We start from the raw sequence: 24034 nt of genomic DNA on the forward strand, positions 1-24034 counted from the left end.
ATGTTATTTAAGTGATTCCAGAAGTGCCTAGGATTATTGAAATCATGAGAAAAGCAGTCTCTATAGTAGTTAGATTTGGCATTCCTACACACTAAAAACTCCTGGGTTAAAAAGGGACCAACTAATTTCTGGGTTATTTCAACCCAGAAAATTGGGTTATTGTTTTTGACCCAACCTCTGGGTTAAATATTTGACCCAAATCTTGGGTTAAAATAATCCAACAGTGTAGTTGTGTTTAAACAATGTTTGTTTAAAATAACCCAGGAGTTGGGTCAAAAATAACCTAACTTGGGTTACTATGCCAGTATGCCTTATTTCAGAAAATAAAACATTGTTTTACATTATAGTACACACTTTAACCCTTGTGTTGTCCTTCGGGTCACTGGGACCCGAAGGACAACACAAGGGTGTACTTCCCTTTACTTTGTTGAGAATTGCTCTCTAAACCCTGTTTCTTGTAAAGTAAGTAAGTAAAGTTTATTTCTAGAACACATTTAAACACAGTTTAAGCTGACCAAAATGCTGTACAAACAAGAACTAAGGTGCTGTATTAACCCTTGTTTAGAGAGCAATTCTCAACAAAGTAAACGGAAGTACATAAACCTTGTGTTGTCCTTCGGGTCACTGGGACCCGAAGGACAACACAAGGGTTAAGCACTTTTACATTTGTATTGCATTAAATTAAATTAAAATCTATATAAAAAACACACACACTTCCCAGTGGGCATTTGATGTCAATTTAACATCAATATAACATCAAACATTGCCTCAAAATTACGTCAAAATGTATTTGACATATTTTGATATCATTTCAATGTCAAGCATCACTCAATTTCAACCTAAATGTACAATGACTGACAACATACACATAGATATATGTGCAAATTATTTAATTTATGTAAAACTTACATACATCATGTATCATTTATTGAAGTGGTGCAGTGGTTTCAAAATGTATCAACGTACAAAATCCCAATTCCTGTAGGGCATGGCTAATGTTGTTTGTTTTTCTCCCATAGAAACCTTAGAATGTTTTTTGTGTGCATTACTGTATTTGATTAATATCACTATGCATCTTATCAAAATGCTATAAAATGCCCCTCTCCACTCCCTCGTGAATCCGTGCCTGTGTACCTTTTTAGTCTTGGTTACACAAGGATGGCAATATCCCAACCCGTCATAAATGGTCCTGAAATGTCGGTAAGAACCCATAGTAATGGAATAGCCATGTTGTTTTATTCATAAATATTTGGTCGATGTACTGTATAATCCAGCTCATACAAAAGCAAAGTATTAAAAACAAAACTTATTTTCCGGTGATTCCCGTGTGGCTGAAGACGTTTCCCACACACAAGTCAGGTTGAAGCACACTGGCGTGTTCACGAGACTTCTCGGGCCTTCTCTGGTGTCTGTTGAGGAAACAGAAACACAAAACACAGAGTGAGGTCTGGTGTAACAGACATAAATGGACTGAGTCTTTAAAGTACATATCTTAGAGATTTACTTACATTTTGCAGCCTCGCCATAAACTCCCTCTCCTCCTCCATGTCCTGAGGTCCCTGACTCCTGGTAGGGGGCAGGGGTTTTGTCTTGGAACTGGAGGAGGACTCAGGCTTGCAGGACCTATTCCTGGTGGTGAAGGAGGAGGAGGCTTCTGGTGAACTCCGGTGAGGGCACGGTGTGGGTGAGGGCCTAGCGGAAATTCTCCCTCATCCTCTTTGACTGGGCCACGTTCAGGCTGAGGGCTTAGAAGCAGTCAGCGGTGGCCATGTTGTGGCACATTAAAGGTGGCCACCATCTTCGGCTGCTCGACAGAAGGTTGTTCTTGACCTTAAAACCGTAAAAGAGAAAAGATTGCTACGGTTAGTTAAGCCAGCAGAGTTTTAATGAAATCCAGCATGAACAGATAAGTGACTGAGGAGAACTTACATGAGCAGACACAGCGGTCCTCAGGTCAGTGAAGTTGGGGGACCCTTTAAGGCCGATCTCCGCCCTTCCCAGCCGTGAAGAAAACCAGCTGGTTCGGTGCTTGCTGGCCACCCGCAGCTGCAGCCACCTCTCCAGCCATCGAAACTCGTCAGTCTCTAAGAACATTTGGGCCACCCCAAAGGACTTGTTAGTCTTGTGTTCCCTGATCTGCAATACACAGAAAACGTCAGAGGAAACATTAACAAAAACAACAGACCCACAAGATGTGTCAACAGGACACAGAGATTTTTATACTTACAGAGATCACAAAACCCTCATCGCCAGGCCTGTGCGCCTCTGCGGCCTCTTTGACCTCGCAAACCCAGAGGTTACCGAGTACCCCCCGGGCAATGACCGTAATGGAGGCTGTGAAAGCCACAAAGTAGCCGTAAAAACAGTACAGCAGCGACGGTGTGTGGTTCTCCTCCAGGGCGTCTGAAAGGAAAGAAGAAAAAGTATTTCAGCACACGAAGGGGAAGAAACCTACACAAACAAGGACACATCACTATGCACGGCAGGCTTCCGTTGGAGATGGACTATTTTCAATATTTTGGAAGGAGGGATGCACACTACCCAACAGCTCTGGGATCCTCAGTTTGGCCCCCTGCTGACACCGCTTCAGGTCCTCGCAGGATATTATCCTGGCCTTCTTGTGGCTTTTCACTGCCAGCTGGTGCAGGACAACGTTCCTGGTTGTGTCTGTGAGGCACTTTGTGACGGGGCGCAGCACGCTCACCACATCCATCGCAGTCAGGTGAGACTGGGCAGGCAGGGTTTCCCGGAAGTATTTGAGGAACTGCTGTATGGTTCTCAGGTAGAAATGTGCCGTTGTGATGGTCTTGCCTACAGACTGGAGGTGGGCTGTGTATCTGCAGAAACATAGGCTTTGAGTTAGTCACTGTTCACATCAGGTGTGTGTCATAACCACTTCACAATAATTCACATGGAAAGTCACACTTACTTTTGGGTGCCATTAATGTTCCTTAAAAACAGCCAACTGAACAATACAGTCTGTCCCTTTGCCAGGTAAAATATAAAAGACCTGACCCTCGACACTTTGGACTGTGCATTTTCCAGCTGCGTGGCAGTGGGACAGCTGCCCTCATGGTACCGCTGGTAGTCCTGGAGGTCTTCTGTGAACACACATTTTAAATGATCTGAGTAACATTTAACATTGAGGTAGAACACACATATATTTGTACCACTTTTCTTTCTTACCAATTGAAGGAGGGAATTTCAGGTTCCTTATTCCAGGGCTACGTCCACTGCCCTGGAGGAGGTTTTTCAGGTTTGTTCCTGACTCTTGCTCCATTTCCTGCTGGTCCAGCAACAGGAACGGAGGCTGCTCCCCAACAGGGTCTAGCTGCTCCTGTGTGTGTTGAGGAGGAGGCTGATGCTGCTGAGGCTGAGGGGTGTGCAGCTGAGGAGGCTGAGGGCTATTTTTCTTCCATAGCATGTCTTCTTTCAGACTATTACAAAAAAACAGATACACAATTATATGTTTATTTTACCCTGTCTATTTGCCCAAAATTTAGCAGTAGATAAAGCCTTGTTTGCATTTAAACAGAAACATTTCAGAAAAATTATGATACAGGAAAATAATTGTCTTAATGTCGGTAAAAAGGAAGAAGTCTCATGTTGTTAAAATGTATTACACTATTCACCTGTAATGTATGGAACTTACATAACGTTACAACAAACTTTCAAGTTTCCTTCCTCTCTATATTCTTAAGGTTTAAGGAGCAGGTGGCGAGAAAAACATTAACAAATTTTGACAAACAAAAACAAATATAAAACAAAACAGACTAAACAAGCAAAACAAAAAATCCATAATTGAGCAGTAACTATAAAGAATAAATGACTCAGAGAGTCTCAAAACCCACATAAATAATATTTTTTTCTAAAAATAAAAATATTTTTACTTTATTTTAATCATTTATCAGTCTAATAGTATCACAGTGAATACATCATAAATTAATAACTAAACAAATTATGAGTAATGCATGAGACTAATTATATTCTGGGATGCCAAACTAAAGACTCACATTAGCTACTCATAAGCAGAGCAAAAGGACAAACCAGATCAGGTCTCAGACTATCAACCAGCCATCCGCAGGGACAAAACAGCATAAAGCATAATAGAAAGCAGAAAAGTCAAAACAGAACTACTGCTGTCCTAACGGTATCAATAAAGAACCGAGCCTTCAAAAAGAGCAATATGGCTTATCAATACATTGAGTAGCAAAATTTAAATAAAACAGCAAAGCCCAAAACTGCAACGCATAGTAAGGAAAAACACAGTGAATTCTAATTAGCAGGAAGGAGTGATGTTGCATAGTCTCTGCCTTCATCAGCTGAGGAAAACATTTTCCTACCTCCCTCCTTCGCATTGATGGAAAGTCTTGCAGGACACAATAGCGCAGGCTTAAGTCCAAGTTTATAAAGGTCCGACATAACTTCATGATACTTTGATCGCTGTTCCATTACTTTGGGAGTGTAATCATTATAGATCGCGATAGATGTTCCACGGTACTGAAGCCTTCCCCTTCTAGCTCTGGCTTCACATATGATAGTCACTTTCTGCTGGTACCTTAGAAGGCGTATGATAACTGGCCGAGGCCGCTGACCTGGGCTCGGTTTAGCAGTGAGAACACGATGAGCCATGTCACAATCCGGCAGAGAACCCAGAACACCCTCACCGAACACTTCCATCAGAAGCCCTGAGAAGAAGGCAGTGGGCTGTCCGCCCTCGATTGATTCAGGTAGGCCCAGTAGCCTAATATTGCGGCGGCTACGTGATTCTAGATCAGCCACTCTAGCCTGCAATTTAGCGTTATTTGCTGACAATGAGACACAGGAAGTTTCCAAAACTGAAATACACTCATCTTGTAGATTGGCATTGTTCTCAAGTGCTGAAATTTTCTGAGCATGATCAGACAAAGTCTCTTGCATGCAGTCAAGTTTATTTTTGAGTGAAGAGAGAGAGGCTTTAAAATCCGCAGCGATTGATTTCCTGAGATCATCCAGGAGGCTAGAAAGAGTCGCTAAATTAAGCTCACTGGTAATTTCATCAGTAGCAGCCGATCCTGCATTTTGATCCTTCAGATTTAGTCTAGTTCCTTTAGCAGCCATTGTGAAATCAGCTTATCAGGTTAATAGCAGACAAAAAAACTCGTGGGAGTGAGACTCATAGAGCAGCTACACCAACACACTCGCCGCCGCCATATTTACGTTTAAAAAAAGAAAAATTATTCATCAGGCTGTTTTGGAGCATGTTTACAACTATAGAATGACTGCATGGTTTGGGAACCTTCCTGTATCATCAAAATCGGTATCGGTTGGAATTTTAAACAGGAGCCTAAGATAAGCAGAGCTTAGAGGCTGTACTGCAGTACAAAACCACAAACTGATTAATGCCTCAGGGTGGGTATTTGTTTATTATCTGTGAACTCTTTCATGTCATCTGTTTGCTGGTGTTGGGTGCCCATATATGTTGGTGGTTTAAGTCAAATTCCCTCATTAGGACAATAAAGTATATCAAAACAGTTTCTGTTTAGTTCTAATTAATTTTAGAGAATAAAATGACAACCATTCTAAGCAGGCCAGCTGACAGTCTTGCCTGGGCCCGGGACGAGATCTTAGATGGGCCCCCCACTTCCCCCTCACGGCCAGATCTCTCCTTTTCCCTTGCTCTTCCTCTCCTCTCTCACTGAAATTAAGTGTGTAATCAGTCTCTGATCCATCCTGCTCAGACTCTCCGACAGGGCAGCGGGCCCCCCCGCATCACTCTCTCTGTCCCCTGACTGCAGCTGGATCTCTCTCTGTCTCATCCTTACTGATGGAGCTACCAAACTCAACTGTTTCTGTCAGAGAGAACGTGTTGTGTCAGGCTTTTATACGAGCTAATGGACGTTAACATGAGAGCTGGCCTGTTAGCTTACGTTACAAGGCTCGTAAACGTTGGCTGCGCTGGTTCTTACCTTGCTCTACGTTGACAGTTCCAGCTTCACCGTCACCACCTTTTTTTTAAATATTTGTTTTCGAAAATCTCTAAGGCCTCTATTTTCTTCTTCTCTTTTCTTTCCTTTTCCGAGCTCCGGACTTGTGCTGACCGGACATTTTGAGTGTACTGAACTTCAAATCAAGTGACAATATCAAATTTTGATCAGTGGCCAAACCATTTTTATGTTGGGGGTGGGGTTCTTGACCACCATTTCCAGGACAATTAGGAAGAAAACAAATAAAACGCTTTTATGTAATTCAAATATTATGCTACATATTTTTTTTCCACAAATAGGCCTATTTAAAAAAAAGATTTTTAATTATTCCATAATTTAATGAGGGCCAAGTTCTGGGCCCCCCCCTACTGTGGGCCCGGGACAACAGACCCGTTTGTCCCCCCCTATTGGCGGGCGTGGTTCTAAGTGTTCAAACCCTACCTCATTCACACTTTGAGAACTCAGCAGAATAACATCCAGCTGAGTTAAAAAAAAAAGCAATTAAACCATTGTGACAATTTGGAACAAGTTGCTTAAAGGGGTGATAGAATGCAAAACCGATTTTACCCTGTCATAGTTGAATAATGACGAGTTCGGTGGGTAAATAGGACATACATAGAAGCTCAAAATCCCATTGACACCCCTTTACTATGAAAATCTCATATTTTGAAACTGCTGCTGAAAACGGGTGAATCTCAACAAAGCTTACGTAAGCATCTCAAGACCTGAACCTTTGTCATGTCCATGGGTGTATTAAGAGAACAGTCACGCCCCAACATTTACAGAGGCTACACAACTGACCTGAGATCAGGTAGTCTTCTGAATCTAGGTCACGCAGATCTCTGCTATTCCATTACAAAATTCACTTCTGAAACTTCTATGACTTTTCGATCAAAAATAAATTGCAATAGGTGTATGACTATATGAAGTATTGTCACCAAAATTCATCACACTGGTCTCACATAACTTAGGATACTTTGGGGGGAAAATCACAATTTTTAGTAATATTTATTGAGGAAAATATTAAAGCTCCCATATTATGCTCATTTTCAGGTTCATAATTGTATATTAAGGTTGTACCAGAATAGGTTTACATGGTTTAATTTTCAAAAAACACCATATTTTTGTTGTACTGCACAGCTCTCTCTCACTGCTGCAGCTCCTCTTTTCACCTGGTCTCTGTTTTAGCTACAGAGTGAGACCTCTTTTCTTCTGTACTATCTTTGATTTCACTTGCACATGCTCAGTAGCTCAGATGTAGATCATATCAGCTAGCTCCATAGACAGTAAAAGAAAGGCTGTTTCTTCAACTTCAGTCAATTACAAGGCAGGATTAGCTGGGAGACTTCTTCTAAATGAGTGCACACATGGAAGTAGTTCTTTTGTAGATTATGGTGAACTTGTGTGTGTTGTAGCAGCTTTGCCATTGAGAACGAGGTAGCATGCTAGCGCCAGCATGCTAACGGTTGTGGTTAGCCAGCTCATTTCGGCTAGTGCCGTAGAAAGCCGTGCAGATTTTGACCAGCTCACCCGGAGACTGAAGGCAGGACACATTCAGAAACTGTATCTCAATCAAAACAGCATGGATGTATTTTTTCAAAGTTTTTATGTGTGTGGAAGCACCAGAGACACAAAATAACATAATATTTTCATAATATGGGCACTTTAAATAGTCAAATTATTTTAGAGGGTGAAGTCTCCATAACTAATTTATAACTGATCTCCTGCTGGTTGTACTACAACAGTACTTTACTCACTCGGAACTCGTAAAATACGGACATTTGGGAAGTGTCTGTCAGCGTCCGAAGCCTCTTTCCGACCAAGTAGTTGCAGGAACGTAGTTATAGGAACAGTTCTACTAACTACTCTCCCCCAAAACCGGGTCTGCCATTTGCATTCACTGGCATTCACAATTGACCTGAGATCAGGTAGTCTTCTGAATCTAGGTCGCGCAGATCTCTGTTATTCCATTACAAAATTCACTTCTGAGCGCAGACTGTTGGATGGCGTTTGGAAACCAGAAATCAAGTTACACAGGATAGGTGAGTTTAACCGCTACTACAGGGTTCCCCAATTAGATTTCCAAAAGGGCCAAATTTGGTCAGGCGTGCTAAGCCGAGGGCCAACATGTTTGTTTTTTTGGCGACAGTTTTATGCACGGATGTAACTGCTATTGTGATTTTATAATTATTAGTAGTGGTGTTAAAAGTCACATAAGAGAAAAAATGAAAAAAACATTTGTCCAAAACAAACTACTTAATTATGAAATGCCCCTGGAGCATATTCTGCGCAAACAAAAAGTCCAGCAAACACATTCACACACACAGAGCGTCCACTCCTGTCTGGAACACCCAGGCTTTGGATAGCTGCATTCAGTCGGTCTTTCTAAAAGACAGAAGGACAAACACAGACAGACAGAGATTTTTAGTTCGTTACTTTTCAAATGTGTTATCAGAATATGCCAAATAGCAAAAAAATGATTGGGTCTTGTTCACTCACCAATCAGTGAGAAAAGTGAGAGCGACGGTATGAGGAAACCTTTCTGATGTCAGGCCTGTATTCTGTTGTGGTGATCCTGAGGCACTGTCCAAGATGTGAATCTGAGAGTCTGTTTCTGTCCTGGCTCTTGATAGCATTCATTGAAGAAAATGCAGATTCACAGATGTATGTTGAGGGGAACATCGTGAGTAGGAACATTGCAATATCTCTGGTGTTTTTAAAACGAGCTTGGAGAACCACGTTGATCCAAAAGTCATTCACCAGTGCATCCTTGTGTTGAGCTTTGAGCAAATCAGATGTTCCCATCTCCAAGATCTCCATCTGAAGAGCCGCCTCATCTATGGAAGGTACCAGCTTTTTGGCCTCTGCAGTCCACTGGCCGTCAGCTGACACAGAAAACGGCTGTCTTACGAAGAGAAGGATGTCAGCTGAGAGTTTAGGGGAGCTTTCAAATCTTTCCTTGAAGTTTTCTGCCAGCCTGGACACAAAATCCTTCATTGCTGGATCTTCCTGCATTTTATTCTTCTCACAATGCTCACACAGACGTGGAAAGTGCAACTTTCTCCCATGAATGTCTCTCTCCAGGAGGTGCAGCTTTGACCGGAAAGCTTCAATCGCCTCATACATGTCAGCAACAGTGTGGTTCTTGCCTTGTAGTCGCAGGTTAAGGTGATTTAGATGAGACATGATGTCACACAAAAAAGTAACATCTGATATCACCTTGTTGTCAGTTAAAAAGTTCAAAAAGTCGCTGGCTTTTTGGCTCTGCAGGCTGGATAAAAATGACACAAGTTCATCACGTAGGTCACACACCCTCTCCAACACACGGCCTTTGCTCAGCCAGCGGACGTCATTGTGGAGCAAAAGATCCTTGTGTTCAGCTGACATTTCCTCAAGTAATGCTCTAAAAAGGCGATGCTGCAGACTAGAGCTCTCACGGACAAAGTTAACTAGTCGTGTCACAGTATCCATGGTCTCTTTCATTTTTCCACACAGTTTTGCGCACAAAACTGACTTGTGAATAATGCAGTGAAATGCCAGGAGTGCTGGGTTAACGGCAGAAAGCCTGCTTACCAAGCCCTGGCGGTGTCCCACCATCGACGGAGCCCCGTCGGTAACAACAGAGACAATTTTACTCACATCTAAGCCATTCCTTTCGAAGAACTGTGTCAGCTCGTTGAGTATGATTTCCCCGGTTGTGCGTCCTGGTAGAGAAATCAAACACAGCAGCTCCTCCCAGAATGTCTTCCCATCAAAAAATCTTGCGAACACAGACAGCTGTTCCATGTTGGTTCGGTCACAAGACGAGTCTATTGCCAGTGAGAATGCTTCGGTTTTCCTCAAATCTGTGAGTAGACTGGAAAAATACTCCTCCACTAAAACTTTGACTCTTCTGGTTGCCGTGTTAGCCGACAGCGGCACCTGCTTCAACAGCTCAACAACTTTTTTTGGGATTTTTTCCTCTTGGTTTAAAACTTCGGCAGCCATGTCGATTGCACATTGTTTAATTAACTCGGCATCGGCGAATGGCTTCTTAGCTCTTGCAAGCTTCCAAGAAACGTGTAACGAGGCAGCTGTTGCGCTCTCTTGTGCCCATGTTGTTTTACACATAGTTAAAACCCGAGTGCTTGTATGATGTTAACATGCTTGCAATTTTTTGTTTGCGCTGGTCCGATTTTTCTGGATAGTTGGCATTAAAATTGGCAGCATGAATAGAGTTAAAGTGCCGCTTCAGATTGTCCGCTTTAATTACGGCTACAGTCTGCATGCATATTAAGCATGTGGGCTTAGCACAGTTTTGGTCCGGTAAAAAAAAACAATACCTCTCAGTCCAGTCAGTTTTGAACTGACGGTTCTCCTGGTCTACCTTGCGTATCTTGGCGAATGCCATGTTGGTTTGACTGCATTTAATTATTTTTTGTGAGTCAATTTGGTCGGTGCTTTTGATGGAAGGCTAGCTGGCGAGCGGCTGCGGCTACTGTAGGAGAGACTAGGTCGAGTCAGACTGAGGAGGAGAGACTAGGTCAGGCTGAGGAGGAGAGACTAGCTCAAGTCAGGCTGAGGAGGAGAGACTAGGTCAGGCTGAGGAGGAGAGACTAGGTCAGGCTGAGGAGGAGAGACTAGGTCAGAGTCAGACTGAGGAGGAGAGACTAGGTCAGGCTGAGGAGGAGAGACTAGCTCAAGTCAGGCTGAGGAGGGAGGAGAGATAGGTCAGGCTGAGAGGGAAGGAGAGACTTAGGTCAGGCTGAGGAGGAGAGAGACTAGGTCAGGCTGAGGGGAGGAGAAATAGTCAGGGCTGAGGGGGAGGAGAGACTAGGTCAGGATGAGGGGGGAGAGACTAGGTCAGGCTGAGGGAGGAGGAAAGATTCAGGCTGAGGGAGGAAAGACTAGGTCAGGCTGACGGAGGAGAGACTAGGTCAGGCTGAGGAGGAGAGAGAAACTAGTGCTGAGGGGGAGAAAAAAAGGGGTTAAGGAGGAGAGACTAGGTCAGGCTGAGGAGGAGAGACTAGGTCAGGCGGAGGAGGAGAGACTAGGTCAGGCTGAGGAGGAGAGACTAGGTCAGGCTGAGGAGGAGAGACTAGGTCAGGCTGAGGAGGAGAGACTAGGTCAGGCTGAGGTTAGTGGTGATGGAGGTTAGTGGCAGCTCGCTCCGTTAGTGGTGAAGGAGTTGGCTAAGGCTAACGCTAGTGATGCTAAGCAGATAGTTGTTGTCGTCTCCCCTCTGGTTAGCCTGGTCCTACCAGACAGTACATAGGAGGGCGGAGCCAGGCTACCAGAGAGGCTCTGGGCAGATCCAATAATTAATCCCTTATCTTGGGTTTGTGAAATAGCCCTCTGCACCTCGGAACACACACAAACAGTGTTCCAGCGTTCCAGACAATAACCGACAACAAGGATTTGGGGGTGGGGGTGTTAGTGTGCAGAAGCACGGAAGGGAAGGGGAGGGGATGGGATGAGGAGGAGGGAGGGGCGAGCTAGCCTCATTTTTTTTTTTTAAATACTTCAAACATCAACAAGAAGTAACGTCACCCGACATTGCTTAGAGCACCTTTAACTGATGTATAATGTGTACAACAGTAACATCAATATAATAAATCAGGCAACTTGTATCTCGTGGAGCATTCATTATCTTTAATAAATCAGGGAACGTGTGTGTGTGTCATCAACCATTCATCCAATCTATTTCACACTTTGTTAGCAATGAAGTTGTCGTTTTAACATTTGGAGCAGTTTGGACAGGACTGGATATTAATAAACTGTGAAATGTACTAAATGACAATAACTAAACTGTTGCTCTGGCTCTTCTGTGTCTACTCTTCACAATAAAAGTCTAGCTTAAATTCACTCGGATCATTTGCTAAAGAGACAACTCAATAAAAAGTTATTCATGCCGACACTACATATCAAAAAAGCCAGACATAATATCATGTAAAGTTGGTGTGAGCTATATTTCTCCACTTCTAACTACACAGCAGAACATAACATCATCTTCTGTGAGTAATCTTGGGGGAACAGTGGTTCTGGAGAATGCTACAAGCAGCTCTTATTGTAAATGAATGATTTTCTGTCTGAGCAAAAACATTCATCGCAACTCTATAACCTCCTGGTAACGTTTACTCGGTAATACAGAGGGTAATACAGCACAGTAAAGAAAGAAAACTTGATGACAGTAGTTGTGGTAAACACTACCACTTTGGTCCAAAGCGGCCGCTGGAGTCAACACAAACTAAAAGTTACACATGGCCACTTTAACTCTACGTAATAGTGCAGAAACAAAACTTATTAACAAAGACATGTGAACAACAAATCAATATGCTGGAGAGCCCCAGAGCCTGGGCGTTCTCCTACCATGTGTTTCTGTACAATTAATTTCATTATTTGCATAGAGTAGACCGCATCAGTTTTTGGCGGACCGATGGTCCACCGCGAAGACATGCTTGGGCAACCCGTTATCATTCACTTATTCAGATACTGACGCAGAAGGCACCCTTTATCATCTGATCCAGAAGCTCCGTTCATCATTTCTACAGTCTATGTTCTCAAGAAAAAGAGAACAAGTGTTCTGTTCTTTTCTAACAATATTTTTTTTTTTTTTTTTTTTTTCTACATCCTTAACTTTTTTCAACGCGCTCTGTAAGGAGGAGGAGTTCTCTCTGACCAGCAGCTCTGTATTCAGGAGAGGAACTCCAGTCTGGACCAAGAGGACCCAGAGCCTCCACAGATTAAAGAGGACCAGGAGGAACTGTGCACCAGTCAGGAGGGAGAGCAGCTTGTACTGAAGCAGGAGACTGATACCTTTATGTTGACTCCTACTTATGAGGAAAGGGACCACAGTGAAGGTCAGACTCTGAACTTCAATCCTGATGATGACACTCTACGTGCAGCAGAGAAAGAGTCTGTAGCCCACATGCCAGTTCTAACCTCTGTGGTATCAGAAGGAAACAGTGACCACCAGCAGCCCGGCCCCTCAACAAGAGGACTGCCTGTGGCCGGGTTGGCTCAGTTGGTAGAGCAGGCGCACATATACTTGGAAGTTTATACCTCGACGCAGAGGTCCAGGGTTCAAATCCAACCTGTGATGATTACCTGCATGTCTTCCCCCCTCCCGGAAAAGCCCAAAAAATTATCTTTAAAAAAAAGCAAAACAAGAGCACTGCCTCGTCCTCTTCTTCCAGATGGGAAGCATCTAGGACCCTCATCTGGAGGCCTACGCCCCACTCCTCCAGCACTGCTCCCGGGCCCTCCTCCTCTTCCTGGACCACTGACTGTGCCCAGGTCCACGGCCTACAGGAAGAGGAAGGCGGCCGAGGCTGCCGCTGCAGGGCAGGGGCCACCGCCCGGGAGCAAACCCCGCCGGCAGATATCGCAGTACGTCTGCCGCAAGTGTGGCCAGCCCAAAAGGTTAGAGACGGGCCACACACGTGTGGGAGGTGTGGCGTACTGCGCAACTGCCGGCGGGAAATCTGTGGAGGAGTGGAGTGAGGAAATGAGGAGGAAAATGGACAGAGACCCAGGGCGGCCGGGATGAACTATTTCATTTTATTTCCTTTTTTTCACTGTCTCGTCTGGGAAATATTTTGTATTGTTCTGTATTTTTTTTGTTTAAATTGTTTTGTTGTAATCACGGTTCCGTGATAGTTCAGGTGATTCCGCCGGATATCCTCATTTTTGGCCGGATGTCCGTCCCCTTCCTCTGTCTCTGTGTTGGCGCTCTAACCTCCGGTGGATTTGTGAGGACTATGGTTAACTGCTCCTCAGATCTCTGCAGGGTAAATCCAGACAGCTAGCTAGACTATCTGTCCAATCGGAGTTTTCTGTTGAGTGTTTGTTTTTTAAAATAAAAATCAGAAACTGCACTTTGTTTGGAAGCTTTATTAGTTCTGATCATTTATAATGCATGACATATCTTCTAACATTTACTTAAAAGTCTTTGTATGATATATACACAGTCAGATGAAGCTTGTTCATGAGCAGCATGCGATGCATTTGGATTAAAAAGGCTGCAGGTTGTAGAGGATTAAAAGTAACCTTTATTGTTCATATCTCAAGCATTTTAGGATGACACATCTTTCTCCACCCAGACCGATTTTGGTTTAAAGGGATACTTCACCGATTTAGCATTTAGCTTTGTATCAGTAGAAACCCGATAGTATTTCTGAATGACCGTGCCTCCCCCCCTCATGTCCCCGAGACGAGAGATTTCTGCATTTGGGGCCTGGAAAAAATCTTCCGATGACGTAAAATGACGATTTTTGCGTCATTGGAAGATTTTTGGGCCAGAGGCAAAGGACTACAGCCAGTAGTAGGATCTACTTCCGTATGTTTTCAACACGCCCACAGGGGGTTGGACTGCCGAGTCTGGCCGAGGTATTCCGAATGAAAACGACTGTCAGCCATCTTGCACCATCACATGCACTGGGTTTGTTCTGGAAATATCTTTTAATATTTATTTTTTAGGATTTGTAATCCATAGTTAAACTGCACCTTTTCTACCACAGGTAATATCACTTTTCAACACTTCATCATTGAGTGTTAGATAAGACTCATATATATCATAATACTGCACTAAGTGCAACTTTTCACATTAAGTTTACTTGCATCTTTATTAATACTACTTAGGTAGTTGTACATTTTTACTCCTAACTTGTATATATTTTAATATTTGTTCTTGTATTCTATCCTAATTATTATGTGTTCATTGTGATATTCTGCTGCTGTAATGCTGTAATTTCCCATTTTTGGGATCAATAAAAATCTATCTATCTGTAAATGGATGGAGATGTATGATTTTGTGTAACTGTGCAGTCATTACGTTTCTAACCCTCTCTAATATTAATCCTAATGTTCTGTAATCCTTCGACAATCTTCATGTTTTAATATTTTGTTTTTTGGATTTGTAATCCATAGCTTATAGAAACTCAAACAGCTGTTGAGGTTTAGTAAAGTTTTCGGGATGAAACGCCAGCTGCAGACGAACATTTCATAGACTGAAATGTTTTGTAGCCCAAATGGAGAATGTAAGCGTCACCTCCGGCCTACAACAACGATAAATTAAAACTAAAATGTTCAAATACATAACTTTTCATTAAAGCCACAGGGAGAAACTAGAGAGGGGCTGAAGAGACACAGGTTTCAGAGCGCTGAACACGTCTAAAGAATGGTTTCTGTTTTCCTTATATTCATATATCAAGACAGGTAAAGAATTAATTATGTTGTGATAGGTCAGTGTAACACTTATCAGTTCAATTTTCTAAGCACAAACGGACATTTGGAAAAACAGAAAAATGTTTTCCAATATCCATTTTTATATTTTATTCTGCCTTGACAAATTAAAAAATTAGATCTTTAAACAGTTTTTCCAATTTTCTGTTTTTCTTCAGAGGATCAGAAATTTAGAAAATTACAAAATTTCGTCTGAGCTCCAATTATTCAATACTGCAATGGTATTCTCTCCCTCGTTCCGCCTAGCTACGCCATGCCCCCCCCACTCGAAACCATCAGTTGCAAGCACCTCTGACCCCAAAGTCTATCAGTTTTTTTTGGTCCATATGCAGTTAATGACCTGCATATTCCGCAAAGTAGAGGAAGAGAATACCATTGCAGTATTGAATAATTAAAGCCCAGACGCAATTTTGTAATTTTCTAAATTTCTGATCCTCTGAATAAAAACAGAAAATTGGAAAAACAGGTTAAAGATCCAATTTTTTAATTTGTCAAGGTAGAAAAAAATGATTAATTGGATATTTGAACCCATTTTTCTGTTTTTCCAAATGTCCGTTTGTGCTTAGAAAATTGAACTGATAAGCGTTACACTGACCGTGATACTTCTGACTACTTTATATCTTCTTTTGTGCAAATAAATTAAAACTAGGCCTCTTGCAGCGTCTGGTTCCTGAAATCATCCCAAACACTGTCCTGTCCTGTCCTCTTCCTTGTTCTGCTGCTGAATGCCTCTGACACTACTCCTGATCTGGACTTTTAGTGAGTTTGCTGCTTCTGAAAATTCAACATGTCCGTGTGAATGGGTGTGGTCTGAAATCTGCATTTAATGCTGTTATTTGATTTGTTTTTTAAACGGTATCAATCCAGTTCGAACAGTATGGTCTACTGCCGAAATGAGCAGATGTTAAACAAACAAGTTTAAATAAAATGCCCTCAGCTAAAAGCAGAAAGAAAAGCTGCCTCCCGTTTCCCGTCGGACCTTAATGAGTGTGACAGCCAGCGGAAGTAAACAAGGCTGCTGGCCGTAGCGTTAGCTGCATGCTGCTGTTGAATGAGCTGGAAGACGGTATTGTAGTCGTAGAGCAGATGATTCTTTCAGCTGGAACTAAGCAACAATGTCTTCAGTTGAGTGTTTGAGAGAGTTTGTCACCGAGCGACTAACTGCTGCTGCTGAAGAAATATTCCGAGTTGTTGAAAAAACTATCGTCGAGTACGAGGAAGAGATCGCTCGGCAGCGCAGACTGTTGGATGGCGTTTGGAGACCAGAAATCAGGTTACACAGGATAGGTGAGTTTAACCGCTACTATTTGAATCCTGGTTCTATATGTTACACAGGATAGGTGAGTTCAGGGACGTCACTAGGATTGAAAGACAGGGGGTGGGTGGGGGGGGGGGGGGCTTAGCCCCCAGGGTATTTGTAACTTGCGTTTGCAAAATCTTTGCACTCACATCTTTCGTTACTGTATTAGAGCTCCACTTATGTCAACCACCAGTCAAGAAACCAAGATGTTAACAAGTCAAAAGTGACAGACCTATCCTCTTCTTCCATTTCTACTCTGTTCCTTCGTTCTTATCCTTTAAGATAAAACAAAACCCTCATGCTAATTTCATGACTTCGAAATGCAAATTAGTCACATGAAACAACATCCAAAATGTCCAAAAACTGACAAACAGAGGCCAGACAGCTAATAAGTTGGTAAGTTAAACAAATATGACAAATGGCAGTTCAAGAAAAAGAAAGAAACAGGCATCACTGCATACTTTATCATGTAAGATATTAATACGGATCCTATTTAAAGTGGCTACTGTCTAAATACAATAACCTGATGGCAGAAGGAATAAAAGATTTGGAGTAATGACTACTGTATATACTGTATGTACTGTATGTAGGATTCCTTTCATTTTATTTTCACATGTGTATCTGTGGGCATGTGCTCATCTTTAGCCTAGCCTACATTTAGGCAACATCTACATATTTATTTAATTTATCACAGCCAATGAATGAAGAAAGTTAAATTGGTTAGAATATAGCTAGCATATAATACATATAATGAAATAATTATGGTTAATAAATTATAGTTTAGGCTATGCATAGTACCTAGGCCTGCCAACAAATGCTTATTGTTACAAAACAATCCTATAGACCTATAGACCACTACTGACCTCAATCAGAATCAACTGCTCTGCCAATCTCCTGCTTCTCTCTCTCTCTGCTGAAATATCTTCCAATATCCATCTCCTCTGCTCAATAAATTGAAGGACACAGCGGTACAATAGCATTAACAGGGACCCTATGCCATTTAGTTTTCAGTGACAACAACATTCTATGGGGGATTGATATTGTTTTAGAATAGGCCTACTATAGAGATAGGCTATATTATTGGCAATGAATAAAGAGTTGTGATTAGCTTGCTAAGTTAACCATTTCTTGTATTTCCCTCATTCACTCTAGCTAGACTATAGTTTTCCATAGCAGACCAAAATATCCCCTTTCCTTTACCTCAAGAAAACGTAGTTAAAGGTAAGCAGGTCATTAAAAACAACTTACAATTTCACTCTGTACTACATGTAATCAATCTTCCTTTCACCATTAACGTGTATCGGTGTGTGTTAGGGTTGGGCGGTAATACGGTATACCACGGGGTCTAAAAATAGCAACGGTATCAGTTTCAATACCGTCATTAAAAAAAATGCAATGCACTTATATAGGAGACAAGGATTAAATATGAAATTGTGGTGACCCACAAGTAAGACAAAGAGACATTCACCAAGGTACTGTACCTTAAAGGGAGAGGTGTTATGATATACGAGTTCTGGGGCTGAATTATGTCAAACAACGACGGAGGTGAAAATGCTGAACATTGCTGCGGCGGCGCCGGCTGCTGCTAGCGGCGCGGCTAATGTCGGTCCTATCTACGCGGCCACCATCAAGTTACCGGACTTTTAGCAGCACAACCCACGGCCGTGGTTTCAGCATCGAGGCCCAGTTCCAGCTGAGAGGAATATCACAGGACGTTACAAAGTATTTCCACGTGGTATCGGCCTTAGATGCCTCAACAACAGCCAAGGCTATATGGCGCTGTTAGAGGCTCCTCCGGCTAATGGCAAGTAGACGCACTCCAAACATCTCTGTTGGAGCTCTTTGAAGTGTCGGAGCTGGAGAACGCAGAGGCCTGCTGTCCCTGAACGGCCTTGGCGACAGCAAGCCATCCAAGTTAATGGAGAAGATGCTGGCTGTGCTGGGCGCGGCGATCCCTCATTCCTCTTCGCCCACATTTTCCTGCGGCAGCTTCCAGCACCTGTGCGCACCGCACTGGCCTTCTCCCCCCTCTCTTCCTCCAGAGACTATCGGGCGCTGGCTGTGGAGGCAGACGCGATTTTCCTCGCCAACCGGCAGCAGTTTGTCCACGCGCTGCTGCCCCGCTTGCACTCCACAAAATATAATTTATGTAATTATGTGTGGTTGTCATTGCGTGACATTGGAGGAGAAAGTCGTTTTTTGTAAGTTGTTGTTATGTTATTATTGTTTCAGTGTTAGTGTTTGGTATTAAGTTTCTGAACGGTGCACAAGCCAACAGTTTGGTGACGCTGTCTGAGCCTTACGTCATAATTTTTAATTAGTCATGGTAATACCGTATACCGCGGTAAAATAGGGAGGAGGTTTGTGGGGGGGGTGCATAGCGACTTCAGACCAAAGAGTAGCAACGAGACGAGATGAATCCCCCAGTTACTTGCAACGCTCCGGTCTGCAACGCTCTGAAAGCTGCCGGTTCACACCATGCGACGAGACAGTACGGTGCATCATCCTGATAGCACAACAACTCTCTGTACTTCTGTCTAACTTGCGACTTTTTGGCTATTTTTTGTAGCTATATATATCATTTGTTACGTCTAAATATCAATGAGGATAAATCAAATTGTTATTGTTGTGCTTATTATTATTATTATTATTATTATTATTTAGGGGGGCTTAGAAACTTTTGGGGTAGCTTCAGCCCCGCTAAATAGGCCTAACGATGTCCCTGGGTGTGTTTACATGCTGTTATTTTAATGATGGTTATAACCACAGATGCCTATGGAGTCCCTGTTGTGCCAACAAATGATTACAGTCAGCAGGAGCGCCCTGTGCCCTGATTAGAACCATCCTCCTACCTTGGAAATGACTTGGTTTAATGAGGGAGGCTTATATTTCATACATTATGGCTAGGGCTGCACCATATGAGGAAAATATCTAAATGAGATAATTTTGGCTGATATTGTGATTGCGATATGATTCACGATAGTGGAGGGAATGATCCTTTTAGTATGATTATTCTCATTTACATTGAAATTATTAAAATTCAAAGAAATGGAAATGATTATAGTATGACTTTTGCAAGGATCTGTACCAAATAAAGATTTTTTTTCTTTAGTCTGTAGGATTTGTAGGCTGGGCCGTCTCTGCAGCACCACAATACCTAATTCAGAATGGTTTGACACATATTTGGCCATTAACAAATATTGCCCCCCCCCCCCACCCCCCCCTGTGATTTTGATATTGCACTAGTCCATATTGCGATTTGGATACATTTGCCATTAATTGTGCAGCCCTAATTATAGCCCACCCAGAACCCTTTAACTGTTGATAATATACCTTTTTAAATGAGCAATACAACCCATAAAATGCACTTTTCACTCAAAAAGTGCTTGCAGCTCCTACCTTGTGTTTGAAAGGTTGTTCTGTCTCACAATGAGCTGATTTAATGATGTTGAGAAAGGTGAAAATATAAAGCCCTCCTGGCTACAAGCCTTTGTTGTGTAGAACACTGAATCCCAACTAGGGCTAAACGATTTTTGAAAATAATCTAATTGCGATTTTTTTCCCCAAATATTGCAATTGCGATTCGATAAGCGATTATTTTTTTTAAGGTCTTTGTCTTCTGTATTATTCAACAAAGACAAGCAATAAGTCATTGTATAGTATGAACAACACAAGATTAGACAGATTAAACGAACTCTTCTTTCCTGGAGGCCAGGCCTGTATGTGATGCATGAATTTATATGAATGACATCTTTTATTTAACTACTTCAGTCACAGTAGTATATTGAGCACTGACCAAGCCTGGTGTAAACATTCATATGAAAGTCAGAAACAAATCACACAAACTAAAGTGCAGATTGCAGAAATATAAAAACAAATATGTGGCTTTACCACACTCAGTAGTATTTAGATTATTTAATTATTATTTACTGTAATAAACATATGGATTGCACTTTTTAAACAGTCTTTGAACTTTACTAGACAGTTAAATAAGTAAAAATATAGTGTGTGTGTGTGTGTGTGTGTGTGTGTGTGTGTGTGTGTGTGTGTGTGTGTACACACACACAACGGTGTATTTTTTACAGCGCACGGAGAGGAGCTGCCTCCAGCCCCTCCCTCATGAAGTTGCGTGCCATGTGAATGACACCATCAATGTTGCGTCTTGCTCAGAGAGGCTATTGTTACGTTAGCAGTAGCATGCTGCTGTGGTCTTGCCGTGGGATTAACTGTACTAATAAAACAGTTGAAACAACGCGGCCACCCTGCTGTAAAAGCTCCCCGAACGTCATTTATCAGTCTGATTGTTACCCCTCTCAGTGGCAGCTCCTCCTCTCCATACATTTATAACGGAGCTAACCGCTAATCAGAGATAATCGTTGCTAACCGAGCCTTCAGTTCTGCGTGCCTGTACCCATTAACTGCATGTATGGACTCGAGCCCGAATAAAACCCTTCATTTTATTAAAATGGCTGTAAAAGTTTTAAACTTCAACTCAGAGTTGTTTGAATGACAGAAATCAGCTCAAGGTACGGCATAGCGTTAGTGTGCTAAGTTGATGCTTTCTCTGCGGAGAGCAGACTGATTTGCTCTTGCGAGTCACGTGACCAAATCGCAGCCTTTGCGATTAGGAAATTGCGTTTTAACATATCGCAATATTATTGCAAATGCAATTAATCGTTCAACCTTAATCCCAACCAAGGGTTAGTTACGCTGATGCCAGGGGGTTGTGGAAAGATCAGAGAGAAGGTTAACTCATTTGATTAAAAAAAATGTTAATTATAATATGATAGAATATTTCAGCTGTAACATGTAAACAACAGAGAGTGCAGTTATGTAGGAGTGAATGAAGACTAGAAAGCAAGCGAGCACAGAAGTTTAGCTAAAAATTATGAATAAATAGTAGAAATAAATAGCTGGTAATAAGTAGTACCAAAGACTTGTAATGAGTAGCTAAAAGAAGTGGAGAAAGGGTTATAATAGTAACCTGAAAGTACTGCATAAGCAGCTTAAGTGGTTAGCTGAAAGTAATTGATTAATGGTTAAAACATTCAGACAGTGGTTTCTAGGGATGCACCGAAATGAAAATTCTTGGCCAAAACCGAAAAAGAGGAAACCGAAACACCGAAAGAAATTATGCCAATTATTAGTACCATTGCATTTATGGCTATGACTGTGTACTAACTTTACTAAAATCAAGGCATTGCAATTGTATAAATTAATATTAAAGTTTAATTAAAACAATATCTAGCAGAAATATGGCTACAGTCTGATAGTCACATACAGTATATAGTAGCCTGAGAACAGAATAGCTTACCTGTTATTATTGTTATTATTATTATTATTACTATTATTTGAGGCACTTTCTTGCCGGATTTCACTGAACATATCAGACAACGAGGGTGCATGCCCCTCATCTGGTGCAGAGAGACGAGTCTTTGTTTCTGCGCTCTGATCTCCTCCTGCGCTGGGCGCTGCTCCGTCTCCGTCTCCACGCGGGTTCTCCGCATCCGTCGCGGCCTGGATAATTTTTTCGTGCGCCCTGCTTTATTTCCGCATCCAAGTAATTGTCTTTATAACGCGGATCAAGTACAGTTGCGATGAAGTGCAGAGGATCCGAATAGATCTCACTGAAACGTGTGCTGACAGACTCTAAGAGCGTAGTTTTCATTGTTTTCACTCCATGGTCCGTCTCAACCATTTTGCTTAGGAGACGCTTTGCAGGTGGAACGGATCGGGTACTGACACACGTGCAGGTCGCGGTTTCTGTTTGCGTCATCACAACATTTCGGCCGTCGGTGATAAAAGTATTTTGGCTGAAAACCAAAAATGCCCTTTTGGGCCATTTTCGGCCGAAAATTTTCGGTCGCCGAATATTCGGTGCATCCCTAGCGGTTTCCAAACTGGAGGGCCCCAAGTAATAACACATTAACAACTGGTCCTTATATTTAATAAATAAATATCTATTCAGTTATAGGTCTTAGGTCCAACTAATCGTTGACCGTAAAAATATCGGGGTAGACGGCACCGATTGTGTGTTTTCATGTTTGGTTAGGGGGATATGATGCTAAATACATAATGGGGTTACATCGGAAAGATAAATGGCCACCACAAAGCATTTTTGCCATGGCGCCATGGACTATTCAGTTTATCCCTGTACTGTGTGGGACAAGTCTGTTTAACACATCAGATTTAAATGTTTGATTTTACAATAATTAAAGGCTCTATCCTGTTTGACAGGTCCTGAAACATCCCCCAAACTATCGATTGACAAAATAAAGTCATTATGATAATGTTTACTGAGTAATGAATTAAACGAGAAGTAGGGTCAACAGACTTCTTTTTGGAGCCTGCTGAAAATTAGAGAGAATTCAACTTTAAGGAGCTGCAGCATTGGCTTCACTTTTTGGCCCCCTGAAGCTCCGTTCATTATTATCTTTTTATAGTGTATATTCTCAGGAAAAAGAGACAAAGTGTTCTGTTCTTTTATCCAATAACAGTAGTATCCTATTACTTTTGTTGTCTGTCCCTCCAGAGCTCCCACAGCAACATGTCTGTAAGGAGGAGGAGGTTCTCTCTGACCAGCAGCTCAACATGCCAGTTATAACCTCTGTGGCATCAGAAGCAAACAGTGACCACCATCTCCTCTCTCACAACTCTCATGGAGCTGAGAGCCAAGATCAGAAAGGAGGCAAGCATGGAGACTCAGGATCAACTAGAAATGCAGAGCCAGAACCAAAGAAGAGACAAAACAAGAGCAGAAGTCACAGCAACAACGTAGACAACACTAACGTGTCAGAGATTCACCCTAATACTCCAACAGGTAAAAAGTATTTCATATGTGACACATGTGGGAAAGACTTTAAGTATAATTCAGGTTTGAAGAAACACCTGAGAATCCACACAGGTGAGAAGTCATATTATTGCAAAACGTGGAAAAGATTTCAGCCAAAATAGTGGCTTGTTGGTCCTATTGAGAACTCACACAGGTGAGAAGCTGTACATTTAGAAGAACTTTTATACTTTGATATATTCTGTGCTATACACTTCACTACATCCTTCTGTTCTGGTAATTGCTCAGAAACCCCCTGTATATTGTAAATATATCTAGGAAAGCCTTATTAATCTTCTAAATGCCCTAAGTCTCTGGATAGTTTTACTTGTGGGTAAATGTGGACCTCCGGGAACTGCTGTTTATCAGCATATACAAAAGTACATAGAAAATCTGCAAACTTTCCCTTAAATTAACATTACCAGCTAATCCTAGCGCTAGCTAGTTTGGTTGGCAAGGTGCTACCGAACTCTGAATGAGACGAAAATTGTTCCAATTAACTTTGAGGAAAAGAAAAACCGAGGGAGAGGGTAAAGTATTAACCCCCTGGGAAGGGGAAAAATTTTGTTGAAAACACATACAGCACCCAAAAACAAGGTCAGGTCTATTTTAATGTACACAGTGCCATGGTTAGCATCGCTAAGCGTGCATTCACATTTCCTGTAGAATGTACTAAATGACAATAACTAAACTGTTGCGCTGGCTCTTCTGTATCTA

General features: G+C 42.1%; 1 protein-coding gene across 9 annotated transcripts in view; it reads left to right on the forward strand.

Moving 5' to 3' along the window:
- The window catches only part of LOC120560195 (transcriptional regulator CRZ1-like), a 92789-nt gene that overhangs the window by 14023 nt on the left and 54732 nt on the right, over window positions 1–24034 (forward strand). For 7 of the 9 annotated variants that reach the window (XM_039802440.1, XM_039802444.1, XM_039802445.1 and 4 more), the window contains exon 3: window positions 23021–23308. The exons of 1 other annotated variant lie outside the window; for it this stretch is intronic. In XM_039802440.1, the coding sequence (XP_039658374.1) occupies window positions 23021–23308 (288 nt within the window). Of the gene's footprint in view, window positions 1–16150; window positions 16476–23020; window positions 23309–24034 lie in introns of those variants that run through there. One more of the 9 variants, XM_039802447.1, reaches the window with a different exon arrangement.

The sequence above is a fragment of the Perca fluviatilis genome, chromosome 6 (genome assembly GCF_010015445.1).
Source record: "Perca fluviatilis chromosome 6, GENO_Pfluv_1.0, whole genome shotgun sequence".
NCBI lineage: Eukaryota > Metazoa > Chordata > Actinopteri > Perciformes > Percidae > Perca > Perca fluviatilis.